Source organism: Aulonocara sp. 'chitande type north' Nkhata Bay, linkage group LG19, assembly GCF_057382095.1.
Source record: "Aulonocara sp. 'chitande type north' Nkhata Bay isolate Kocher_YH1m ecotype deep benthic linkage group LG19, A_spYH_male_GT1.1, whole genome shotgun sequence".
In the NCBI taxonomy this organism is placed as follows: Eukaryota; Metazoa; Chordata; class Actinopteri; order Cichliformes; family Cichlidae; genus Aulonocara; species Aulonocara sp. 'chitande type north' Nkhata Bay.
Window position 1 is genome coordinate 26,070,862 of NC_141362.1, and position 11,467 is coordinate 26,082,328.

Here is an 11,467-nt window from a genome sequence, read left to right on the forward strand (position 1 = left end):
TGAAGGCTAAAGTGATTTTATTAGCCAGGCACATAGCCCATCACTGTGTATGGGCATAAGTATGTGTGTGTGTGTCCATGTGTGTGTCTGTACAGTCATAAGGCTGTACAGGTGCTATTTTAGGTGTGAGGAGAAAATACAGAAATAAACCCACCTTATTTTTTTTAATGTTTCGACTGCAGTCACATTCCTTCAGTGACTTGCAAAAAACGTGAAGTGCAGGGAGAATACTCAGCAAACTTCAGAGTAACATCAATGAAGGACTTTGATTTGTCACTGACTTAAATTTGCACGTCACTTCAAATGTTCCTCTTGTGACGAGCGAAGAGGACAAAGGGAAATGCTCTTGGAATCTGCTGCACCGCCCGACCTCCTGCCTCTGCGTCTCGCTCTTCCTCTCCTCCTCTCTCTTTCCATCGCTTTCTGTTTGTCAGTTTTTCCGCCTGAAACCCACACGGGCTGCCGTCTGGACTTCTGCTGCGTTTACAGGACGCAATTCCTCTGATTCGAGTCCGTTTTAGCAATTTTTTTGATTTTTCAAATTCAAATTCAAATTCAAATTTTATTTGTCACGTACACAGTCATACACAGTACGATATGTAGTGAAATGCTTGGACAACTGCTCGTGACCTAAAGAAAACAAAAAAGGAAAGGCTATGAATAAGATAGGAAATAAATATGAAAATTAAAAAGGGTAAATTTAACTAGGAAGGAATAGAATATAAATTAAGGTTAAAAATGAAATAACTGTACAACACAAATTAGAATGAAGGGTAAATTTAACTGGGAAGGAATAAGATAAATATATAAATTAAAGTTGAAAATAAAATAACTGTACAACAAAATACACAATACACAATATAGAACTATATAAGAATGTATGAAGAAATATAAATATAAATAAATATATACACAATAACAGCAGCTGTACAAGTATTAACCGGAAATGAAGAATATAGTGACCAGTGTTGTGCAAAAAAACAATGTGTGCAAAAACAATGTCCAGAAAGTCCAGTGTGTGTGTAAGAACCATATGTGTGGGTCAGTACTGTGTGGTGGTGTGATTGAGAGACCGTATCGCCTGCGGGAAGAAGCTCCTCCTCAGTCTCTCTGTGTTGGTCTTCAGGGAGCGGAATCGCTTTCCTGACCTCAACAGAGAGAACAGTCTGTTGTTGGGATGGCTGAGGTCCTTCACGATCTTCCTGGCCTTGGTCCAGCACCGCCTGCTGTAGATTGAGTGCAGGTCAGGGAGCTCGGAGCGGATGGTGCGCTCAGCTGACCGCACAACCCTCTGTAGAGCTCGTCTGTCCTGCATGGTGCTGTTCCCGAACCAGGTTAAGATGTTTCCCGCCAGGATGCTCTCTATGGTGCACGAGTAAAAGTTCCTGAGCACCTTGGAGGGCAGTTGGAAGTCTCTCAAGCGTCTGAGGTGGTAGAGACGCTGTCGGGCCTTTTTCACGGTCATGGTCCTGATGTGACAGGACCATGACAGGTCCTGCGTGATGTGAACTCCGAGGTATTTGAAGCTGTCCACTCTCTCCACTGGGCACTCATTGATGACGGGGGTCTGGTAGTTCCTCTCCTGCTTAGTGCTGAAGTCCACTATCAGCTCCTTTGTCTTACTGACGTTTAGAAGGAGGTTGTTCCTCTGGCACCAGTTCTCCAGATTCCCAATCTCCTTCAGGTAGGCCGTCTCGTTGTTATCAGAGATCAGGCCCACCACGACGGTGTCGTCAGCAAACTTGATTATGGTGGTGGAGCTGGTAGTGGCCACACAGTCATATGTGTACAAAGAGTACAGCAGGGGGCTCAGAACACACCCCTGGGGGGCTCCAGTGCTGAGAGTGGTGGAGGCTGAGACATGTCCGCCCATCCTTACTGCCTGTGGTCTGCCAGTTAGGAAGTTGGAGATCCACTGACACATAGATGAGCTGAGTCCCAGATGCTCCAGCTTGGTGGTGAGTGTGGAGGGAATTATGGTGTTAAATGCAGAGCTGTAGTCTATGAAGAGCATTTTAACATAATTCCCCCTTCTAGTGTCCAAGTGAGTGAGTGCCGGGACCCGTCTTTGAATTGTTTTGTAACAACCAGGGGCTTGCTCCATCATCTGAACTGTCCTTTCCCACTGAAATATCTCTCATCTTCTTTTTTCTGTTAAATAGTTAAATAGATGTTTAATGGTTGGCCTTGATGTGGGTCTGGCGAGTCTGTTCTTTTCATGCCTTTAAAGTTGAGATGAATTCAGTTTGTTACAGAACAAATTCAGTTTAAATTGATCAAAAGCAGCAGCACCTTAGAAAACTCTTTCAGCTTCCCTTCCCTTTTGTGTCTGTGTGTGTGTGTGTGTGTGGCTCTTATCCTTAGACATAAACCACGAGACATAAACATAGGATTGTATTAATCTGTTTATTCACAGTGTTTATAGACTATAATATGAGGTTAAATGTAATACTTGTGCATCCAGATTTTCACCATGGAGGTGTTAACGGAAAGGAGTAGCCACACTGTTCCCGAGCTGTGCAGTATGTTTTATTCAATAGCTTAGTAGTTCTCAAAAAAAGTAAATCTTTAAAAAAATGATCGGCTAAAGCATATGCTCTCTGCACCCATTAAGATGTGTAAATGAGAGGAAGGGAAGGCAGGTAGCCCTAGCAAGGCGCTTGTATCCCCCACATATAGACACCTGCTACCAGAGCAAAAGTGCACGAGCCAAGCTGTTTGCTATTAATATTAATTCCTCCAGTATTCTGAAAGTCATCAGCCACCCTGAATAGGAATTAAACTATTCCATTTTGTTTGTATATTTTTTGCACCATGATTAATTTAACTTCTCTGCATGCTGAGATGTAAGGAATGCGTGGTGTTGTGACCTCCACAGATGTGTAAATGCGCGGGGACATGTTTTTAAATTGTGGGCAAACACTCCACTCCTTAAAAAGGGTGAATCCATCCATATTCTTCTGTATTTTTTTATTTAATTTATTCAATTGTAGTCTGTTTTTAATTGTTATCAGGCAATTAAACTGATATTATTTATCTTTGCTAATTATTAATGATTTCTTTAATGTCAGTTTTTCAGTAGTTTGTGTAATATTAAATATTTATAAATGTATCATAGCTGATTAGAAACAGCTATTTTATTCTGAAAATATTTATTCTTTATTCTGAAAATGATTTCTTACCAGTTTATTATTGCTTCTATTATTTTAGTATTTGAGAATGAAATTATTTTTAAAGAGATTGTTAGTATTATTCATCTATATTTAAAGTCATTATGGGGTGGCTGATAACCATGTAAAATAGCCATAAACTATATATATTCTTTGCATTAAAATTAAAATTTTAAATCAAATAAATACTTTTTTATTTTATTTATTTAGTACGTCATTTTTAAACACTGTTTATATACCTATTGTAAAGATGCTGCAGAGATTTAGATTTGTTTTTTAATTCTGCTAATATGTATCACACAAATTAAAAAATAATAATTTGACATTGCAACCATTGTTGCACTAATCTAATGGCAAAAGCATCATAAAATGTAACATTAATAAAAATTAGCAACATTGTTATTATTTTATTTTCATAATAAAATCATTATTAACTAAACTTTAGATATGAATAATTGATTATTTATTAACAGTAGCCATTATAAAGTCTTTCTTTTATCTATATATAAGCTACGCCAAATTCCTGTGGGCTCAGACTCTATAGTACACATTCAGTTTCTCTGTGTACGTATGTTATGTGCTTACTCCTGTTTAAGTGGCCTTTGCATTTCAAAGCGCAGTGCGTGTTTGGCTTGTGTCCGGGTGTTCGCACTGCACACTGCGGTGGCCTTTAACGCCTGTCCCTGGTGCAGATCGATTTTGTGCCTAGCTAGCAGCCCGCTGCTAACCTTGAGGTAAGTTGGCGTAATGAGATCACATCTGACGGCATTGACTCACACCTGACAGCACTGACACTCAGCTCCCAGCCAGGGAGCGACACAGACGGGCAGAGTGGGAAAGGGTAGGTCCTTTGTGGTCGGCTATACTGTTAAAAGCTTTGTTTTGTTCTATAAAACCTATTGCAGTTTATGAAACCTTTCACTGGAGACGGAAGCTGGGTGAACATGTCCGTGGTCCACAATCATTTACTATAAAATCTCTGTGGAAGATGTTGAAAAGAACGGCAGGTACGTTTGGCATTCTTCTTCCACGAGAAAGCCAAATTTTCAGGATCGACCTCTGTATTATTGAAGCCTGAGCCGCCGCAGCCTCTTAGAGTTCAGTACAGTTGAATTCAGAGTGTAGCTTTGCTGCTGCTCTGTGGGATTTGTCTGTAGGCGGTGCTGGGTTATGTATGACCCACTGTCTAACCAGACTCGTGGTAAAAAGCATATTTTCTGGCCCAGATTAAAACCTCAGCAAGCCAAAAGGGATCACTTATGCGCCTAAAACAATGTGAAATTTGATCTAAAAAGAATTAAAACATATACTGCCCATCAGTGTAATGTACCTGCACACATATTATGGGATGGCTCTTTCCTTTAAACCTGTGATAAGCATGCTGGGGCTGATTTCGAGATGCATGTATCAAGCTAAAATTGGATACGATGAGCCTGGGATAACCATTATCTGAGTGGTGGTAATTGAAACAATAATGGACATGATAACAGATTGGCAAATAGCATTGATCCATCATCTAAGATGAGCCCTCTTTGTGCATTAAAAGCATGACTAAATGGTGCAAACTGATATTGCTCTCGGTCATGGCTAGGTCGTGTGGGCTAATTGAAAAAGAAATGAGTAAAATGAGGGTTTTGTGATGTGTGGAAGTGTGATGAGCCTCTCACCTTGCCTCGCTCGGGCTTTCAATCCCTCGCACAACCTGGGATTAGCCGAAGACACGGCATGATTTTGGCGGAAGCGTGGAATTGGAATTCAGTTTCTGTATATCCACGCACAGATGTAGTTTACTAAGCCAGTGGGACCCAGATCAATAGGAATCTAACAGTTTTAGCACCTGAGCAGCTCAGGAGCATCCTCGGCTGGTTACGTCTTAGTCTCGGCCTTGTCTACACACTCCTCCGGCGTTACTTTCTGGGCTGCAACCTGACCTTGACACGTTTTCTCATCTGCCTGCTTTGCTGCTTTGCTGATGTCCAACTTTCACAGGGTTGAAGTGGTACTCTGCTTCACCTAGCCTATAGATTGAGCACTGCTGGGCTGGGTGAACACATGGAAAATGAGATCGCTGACCTACAGCAAAGGTTAGACTTCAGTAAGCACGAGCACTCAGATGAGGGCCGGTGCAGGAGCCGGGGCTTTAATAAACTACTGCTGACCATAAGCCTATTGTTTTACGTCTCTCCTCTGGATATCTGTGCATGTGTGTGTTTGCGTGTGTGTATGTGTTTAATGTAATGCCACTGGAGCTGCAGCCCTCATTGGGGCTAGCTGTGTTAAGCTGAAATGTTATTATTGATTACACACAGAGGTTGTGATGGAAAAGCAACAGCCAGGGAATGAGCCCAGCTCCAGGTGCGTGCATGTTTATGTATATGTATGCGTGCGTGCGTGTGTGTGTGTAGGTGGATGTATATGTGAGCCACAGCTATGCTGTCCATCAGCCTAGCCTAATCCATTGTGGTGGTGGGGGGGGGACAATGGCACAGTGAGAGGGGAAGAACAGTATTTGAGGGTGAGGTGGTGTTTGTTGTATTTTTGAACATCCTGTGAGCCTTTCTTAGATTTTGCAAGTATATATTTTTAAGAAAGGACCCTTTTCCTACTTGCTCTCTAGCTCTTTCTGTCCTTGTCACATGTAATCACTTAAAAATGCTTATGTCATCTACACGCACATGCAGTAAACTCATAAAACTACATACAGTACTTAGAATTACACATATAAGAGCATATACAAGCCCCTTTTCACTCTGTCTTTCTGCCTTTCCTTCACAGACACCTGTGGTTACACACACACTAGCATACGTTCACTCTCTCTCACACACACACACACATCAAGTCTCACACTCTCCACCACAGTCCCTTTATGCGAGGCCTGCCTGGCACCCAACTGTGAGGCACTTTTAATTAGAGCCCTGCTGTTAAGCACAGACCTCCTCCAATGGTCCCATCCACTTCCCATCACCTCCTTCCTCCAACCCACACACCCTCCATTGCACACAGACCGCCGCTGTGCTCTCTTCACTCCTTGTCCTTTGAGACCTGAAGGCGTTAAACACCGTACCCAGAAGGCGAAGAAAATGCACGACCCCTTTCTCTAGCCCTTTTTAAGCTCAAATTCTGTAAACAGTCACATTAAACTGCGACTATATAACTATGAAAGAACAATTACAAACATTGATGGTTTTTAAAAAAAATTGAATTTCATGGAATTTACTCTGTTCTGTTTGGTTTTGTTTCTGAATGAAAACGCTCTTTAGTCTGCCTGAAAAAATGGACTTCGAGTGCTATCGGGTTTGTGAGCAGGAAAGATATGCAACACATGCACTCTTGTAACACAGTCAGCTGTGCAGCAATGCTCAAAATATTCCTGGAACTCAAGCTGCTCCATCACACTCATAACCTGCATTCTTCCATTTCCCTTTTTCAGCAAGGCCAAAGCCCTTCAGAGGAAATTTAAAAAAAAAAAAGAAGAAGAAGGAAAGAAAAACAAGTCTCTCACATTCATTGAGTCTCTTCAGCATCTGGCTGCTATGATCAAAGGGCTATTGTGTTGGGGGGTCTGTTCTCTAAGCTGCTTTCATTAGGAACCTCCATAACCAGGCGTAAGTTGATTAGAAACAAAGCAGGTGGGATGATGCTACGTTGAGCCAGCACTGGAATTTCGAGCTAAACTTCCCAAAGCCTTTGCATTGTGTGTGTCACTCAGTCCCTGGCAGCAGAGGGGAGAAGGGGATTATAACCTCACAGCATACACATAATGCACACTAACCTCAGTCAGAAATCTTTGGGCTGGGTAAGAGCGCAGCTCTGTTACAGCTTCAGAGGGAAAAATGAAGCAATAAGGAGGTCTGCTTATAACCCATTAGACCCAGTTTGCCAGCAGTAAATATGCCTCGAAAGGCCGCTGTCTGTACATTTGGAGGTAATTCGGAGAAACAGCGAGCGCTGCCTCCATCTGTGACAGCTCGTCTTCAGCTTGATGTGGGAAGACAGGTTGTTTAGGACCGTGGGGATTGAGGGATGAAGAAAGACCAGGGTGTGAGAGGAGGAGGAGGTGGAGGAGGAGGAGGAAGGCTGCAGCTGTTGTTGTGTGTAGTTTAGATTTGGTCTGCTGTGGGTTGGCAGAAATCACAGCAGAGCCAGAGAGGCATCGACAGATATATAGATAGATAGATAATTTCACCTCTTCCTTCCAGCTTCCTCACCTCGCTTTATGTGCTAAAGGCCCCCTTTAAACCCGGGGATTTAGCATAAAAGGCAGAAACAAAGCGGCGTCTCCAAGCCACCTTGCGTTTCCTCCTCCTCCACCTTCTGTGTAGCAAATGTCGCTGCACCGAGAATCCTCCGCTGTCTGCCTCTGTATCGACCTTTCGTCTTCCTCAGAGGAACATAGAGCCGGCTCCTGCTAGGGCCCTTTTCCTTCTGTTCATGGGGTGGGAGTTTTTTTTTATTATGATTGTTTTTAAAGATTTTTTTCCCCTCGCTCTCCCTCTGTCTCGCTCTTTGCCCAGGGTTGCGGATATTGCCAAAAGGAGAGAGGAAAGAAGAAGAAAAAAAGCAGGGAGGGGAGAGAAGGGGGAAAAAAGCAAGAGTAGAAAGAGAAGTTATTTTGCTGAAGGACATTTGCAGAGGCTGCTTTTAACACCCTCACCCCTCCTCTCCTTCCTCACTCCTTTTCCTCCATCCCTGCTTAAACACACTTCTCCCCTTTCTGCTCTTTAAATATTGAGAATCGCTGAAAATTCTTCTGCTCTCTGCCTTTAGATGCTACTGGCCTCCCAACAGCTCACCAGGCGAGATGTGTTTGGATGGGCTGAAAGGCCCCAGATTGCACAACCTCTCTGCCCCAACTCCAGGCCCCAGGAAACTGGTCGGAGCTCCGCTGGCTCCCAAGCTGCACCTCTTCCCCGACTCCCTGTGTTCTCTGTCTGAAGGCCAAGCTCCCCCTCTGGGCTGGCTTTGGCTGCTCATTTCCACAGTAACAGGGGGCAACTCTCCACAGACTTGGCTTTGTAACCTACACCAACATGCTTTTGTGCAAACACACACACACACGCAGCTGAAGCAGACTGCAAGTTTGTAAGAGTCACTGTACTCATTACCTCTCACTGCCCAGCTTACACACATCTCTGATTTTCTTTCACTGGCTGCATTATAGATGCTATTTAAAACTTTGCTAACTAGTAGGGTGCGGACGCCTGTGTTGTGGGCCGCTCCAAAATGAACCACTGCCTGAGTTTTGATGTGAATAAGAGCTTTTCTCGAATGATGCATTCCTCAGCGTATGCGACTATTGTAGTTGTTGTATCTCTAAAAGGAAAACAGTAAATAGCTGCTAAATAAAGCCAAAGCTGTAAAAATCTTAAGTGTATCTGGGCTAACTGTTGGTCAAAGCACAGCTGGAAACCAACCCCCCACATATCAAAAAGCGAGAGCTGCAGACTGAGATCATAGACATGTTACTGCTTAACAGTCCACTTTATGGGACTGGCTGTCTTTGTGTTTTAATGAGGAGGCCATGGACGAGTGGAAAGGAGAGGAGAAAGATGGAGGGGTGGTGAGGGTTGGTGGGGTTGTAAGGGAAGATGAGTGATTAGAAAAGACTGAGAAAGAATAAAGGATGGAGTGTTTGGAAGAGGTTATCGTGAGGTTTAGTGTCCCCTTTCTCTCTCCACGTCTAATTAGGAGTGAAAGAAGGGGTTGCCGGGTCCTCCTTTAAGTGCTGCTTTTAATTTTTCACATCACATCCTGATGATTCTCTTCTCTTCTCTTCTCTTCTCTTCTCTTCTCTTCTCTTCTCTTCTCTTCTCTTCTCTTCTCTTCTCTTCTCTTCTCTTCTCTTCTCTTCTCTTCTCAAATCTCTCTAAAGTCAAATGACCGGTTTGTTTTTCTTTGTTTTATTTTATAGCCTCCAGAAATAAAATCTACACTCTTTCTTCAGGATATGTTAGTTGAGCAGGGCCTTAAATTGGCAACAAACTTGAACGTGTGTGTGTGTGTGTGTGTGTGTGTGTGTGTGTGTGTGTGTGTGTGTGTGTGTGTGTGTGTGTGTGTGTGTGTGTGTGTGTGTGTGTCATTCCTCTGAAAAGTGTTTTGAGCCTCCGGTGCACTGGCATGAGATTGGCAGTTTGCTGTGTGCTGATAAAGTCAACGTGTGTGTGTGTGTGTGTGTGTGTGTGCGCGCGCGCATTTAAGTGTGCCTGCTGGTGAAGAGGAAGGAGGAAGGAGGAGTGCAGCCTGGACACCTCAGGAATGTTTTCCTGATAACAAGTTCTTCCTGCGCTGTGTGCTCGGCTGTTGTAATTTTATGTGTTTTACTGCACTGTGACTGTGTGTGTGTGTGTGTGTGTGTGTGTGTGTGTGTGTGTGTGTGTGTGTGTGTGTGTGTGTGTGTGTGTGTGTGATAGTGGAGGGCAGGTTTCACTGCTTTTCAGTTAGCCACAAGTTTATTTTTAATCACAGTGGAGTATGCAAACATGCAGCCAAGCGTAGCATTAAAGGAGTCCAGTTGGGTCAGAGAGATGTAGATTTTTTCATCGTGCAGTGAACGAGTTTTAATTACATACAGATGTACGTCCACAGCTGTGGAATTTATTTAAATTCAGTAAACCAAAGACTCCAGGTCAGTTACAATCCCAGTTCAGCTAATGTCATTTTGAGCATTACCTGCAAGCCTCTTTGCAACCCACTGTGTCCGACATCCCAGAATAAAGCCGTGATCCACAACTATAAACTGCAGGGGTCCTAACTGAAATGCAGAGGATCAGCTCCTTTGTGTGTTTTTGAGGATTTTTACTGTCTCAGATTTTACTCCAAATCAAAATCACACAATCACATCAGTGAAAGAAGATAACAGCACAAACACACACACACCGAGCACATTCCTACCTTTGGAGCATGACTCCAGCTCACTGCTCATGCCTCATGTGCACCGGCGCGTGCTCTGTGCAGCAGCAGAGCACACACTACCTCGTGCGTCCTCTCCGCCGCTCTCCCCTCCGCAGGCCGCCTCATTAAACTTTCAGCTGAAAACTCTTTTTGCCGTTCGGTCCCTCGGCATAAGAGGAGTAAATTAAATTCAGTCTGTCCACTGGGTTTGAAGTCAGATGGAAGGATGGCATTTGCCGACTCGGTCTGCAGTCTCAAAGCAATGCGCTGTGGCCACAGGTGGTGCTTTGTGAGCCCTGACATCAGCCTCACAGTCTGAAATGACCCGGGCGCTCCTAGAATATACGCCATCTTTGTTTTGTTTCTCCTCATTCTGTCTGGTTTATGTCTTTGCTCGTCCCCTAGAAAATCTCGGAGATGGCATCGACTACGACCAGTTGGAGAAAGAGGACATTGGCAAACTGATCAACGAGACTCTCCAGATCTTTGAGCGCTACGGAGGACCGGACGCCTATATAAACATCAAATACATGATCCCCACCTATCAGTCCTGCCTGACGAACTAAGGAGAGAGGAAGGGGCTGTCAGCCATGTCCACGTCTTTAAGATTTAATTTACAGCGGCATGTTTAAAGTGCTATCAGTTTGTTGTTCTGTTCCCGTTTCTTTAGTGACTTATTTAGACAGCTGATGGAAAGTCCTCGGTGCATACTGACGTTTGTTTCAAAGCCTCTTTTAAAATGTATGAAAACATTAAAAATTCTGTTGCATCTAAGTAAATCATCCCGCAGAATCTATTTTTTTCGCCTTTCAAACACTTATGTTGCTGTTGAAGCGTTGGCCATCTTGGATTTATGTCGGCTAAAGAAGATGCCAATGTACAGCGACAAGACTTACGCTGGCGTCCACAGCTCCAGCAGCAGCTGTCTCCGAAGCACGTGTGTATTTATGATATTTCGAAATATAAATATAAAGTATTTTATATCTCCAGATCTGAAAGCCGTTATCGCTTCACCACAAAGGTTTCCTTTGAAAAGCTGATAATACTGTTTGAGATATAGAAAAGATTGGTTTCAGTAACGCAGAAACTGCGGAGGGGTTTGGGGTTGTTTTTTTTTTCTTTTTTGTATCGTATTGTACTACTGCACTCATTCTGTCACTAACCCAGCTGGAGACGCAGCCTGTCTGAACGTGCATTTATGTTGGATATTTGAACTCAAATACCCCACAGTGATCTTAGGGAACACTTGGTGTGTATGCGGGCTTATTTGTTGGTGTTTGTGCATGACAACACGCCTGCCTCGTTGTTTATCCGGACCAGCCAGTAACTCAGTAACCAGCTCTCTGTTCTCACACTGAGTGAAGCTCCCCTCTCTCGCTCTCTATCCTCTGCTGTAAACTTCTTCA

The 11,467-nt window shown here is 43.5% G+C and overlaps 1 protein-coding gene across 4 annotated transcripts in view; it reads left to right on the forward strand.

Moving 5' to 3' along the window:
* Positions 1 to 10,840, forward strand: part of pacrg (PARK2 co-regulated) — a 182,195-nt gene extending 171,355 nt beyond the window's left edge. For 2 of the 4 annotated variants that reach the window (XM_086274373.1, XM_086274376.1), the window contains one exon: positions 10,467 to 10,840. In XM_086274373.1, the coding sequence (XP_086130499.1) occupies positions 10,467 to 10,627 (161 nt within the window). In that variant the 3' untranslated portion in view covers positions 10,628 to 10,840. Of the gene's footprint in view, positions 1 to 7,937; positions 8,253 to 10,466 lie in introns of all 4 variants that reach the window. The other 2 variants (XR_015126354.1, XM_086274374.1) reach the window with 2 other exon arrangements.
* Positions 10,841 to 11,467: the final 627 nt, after the last annotated feature.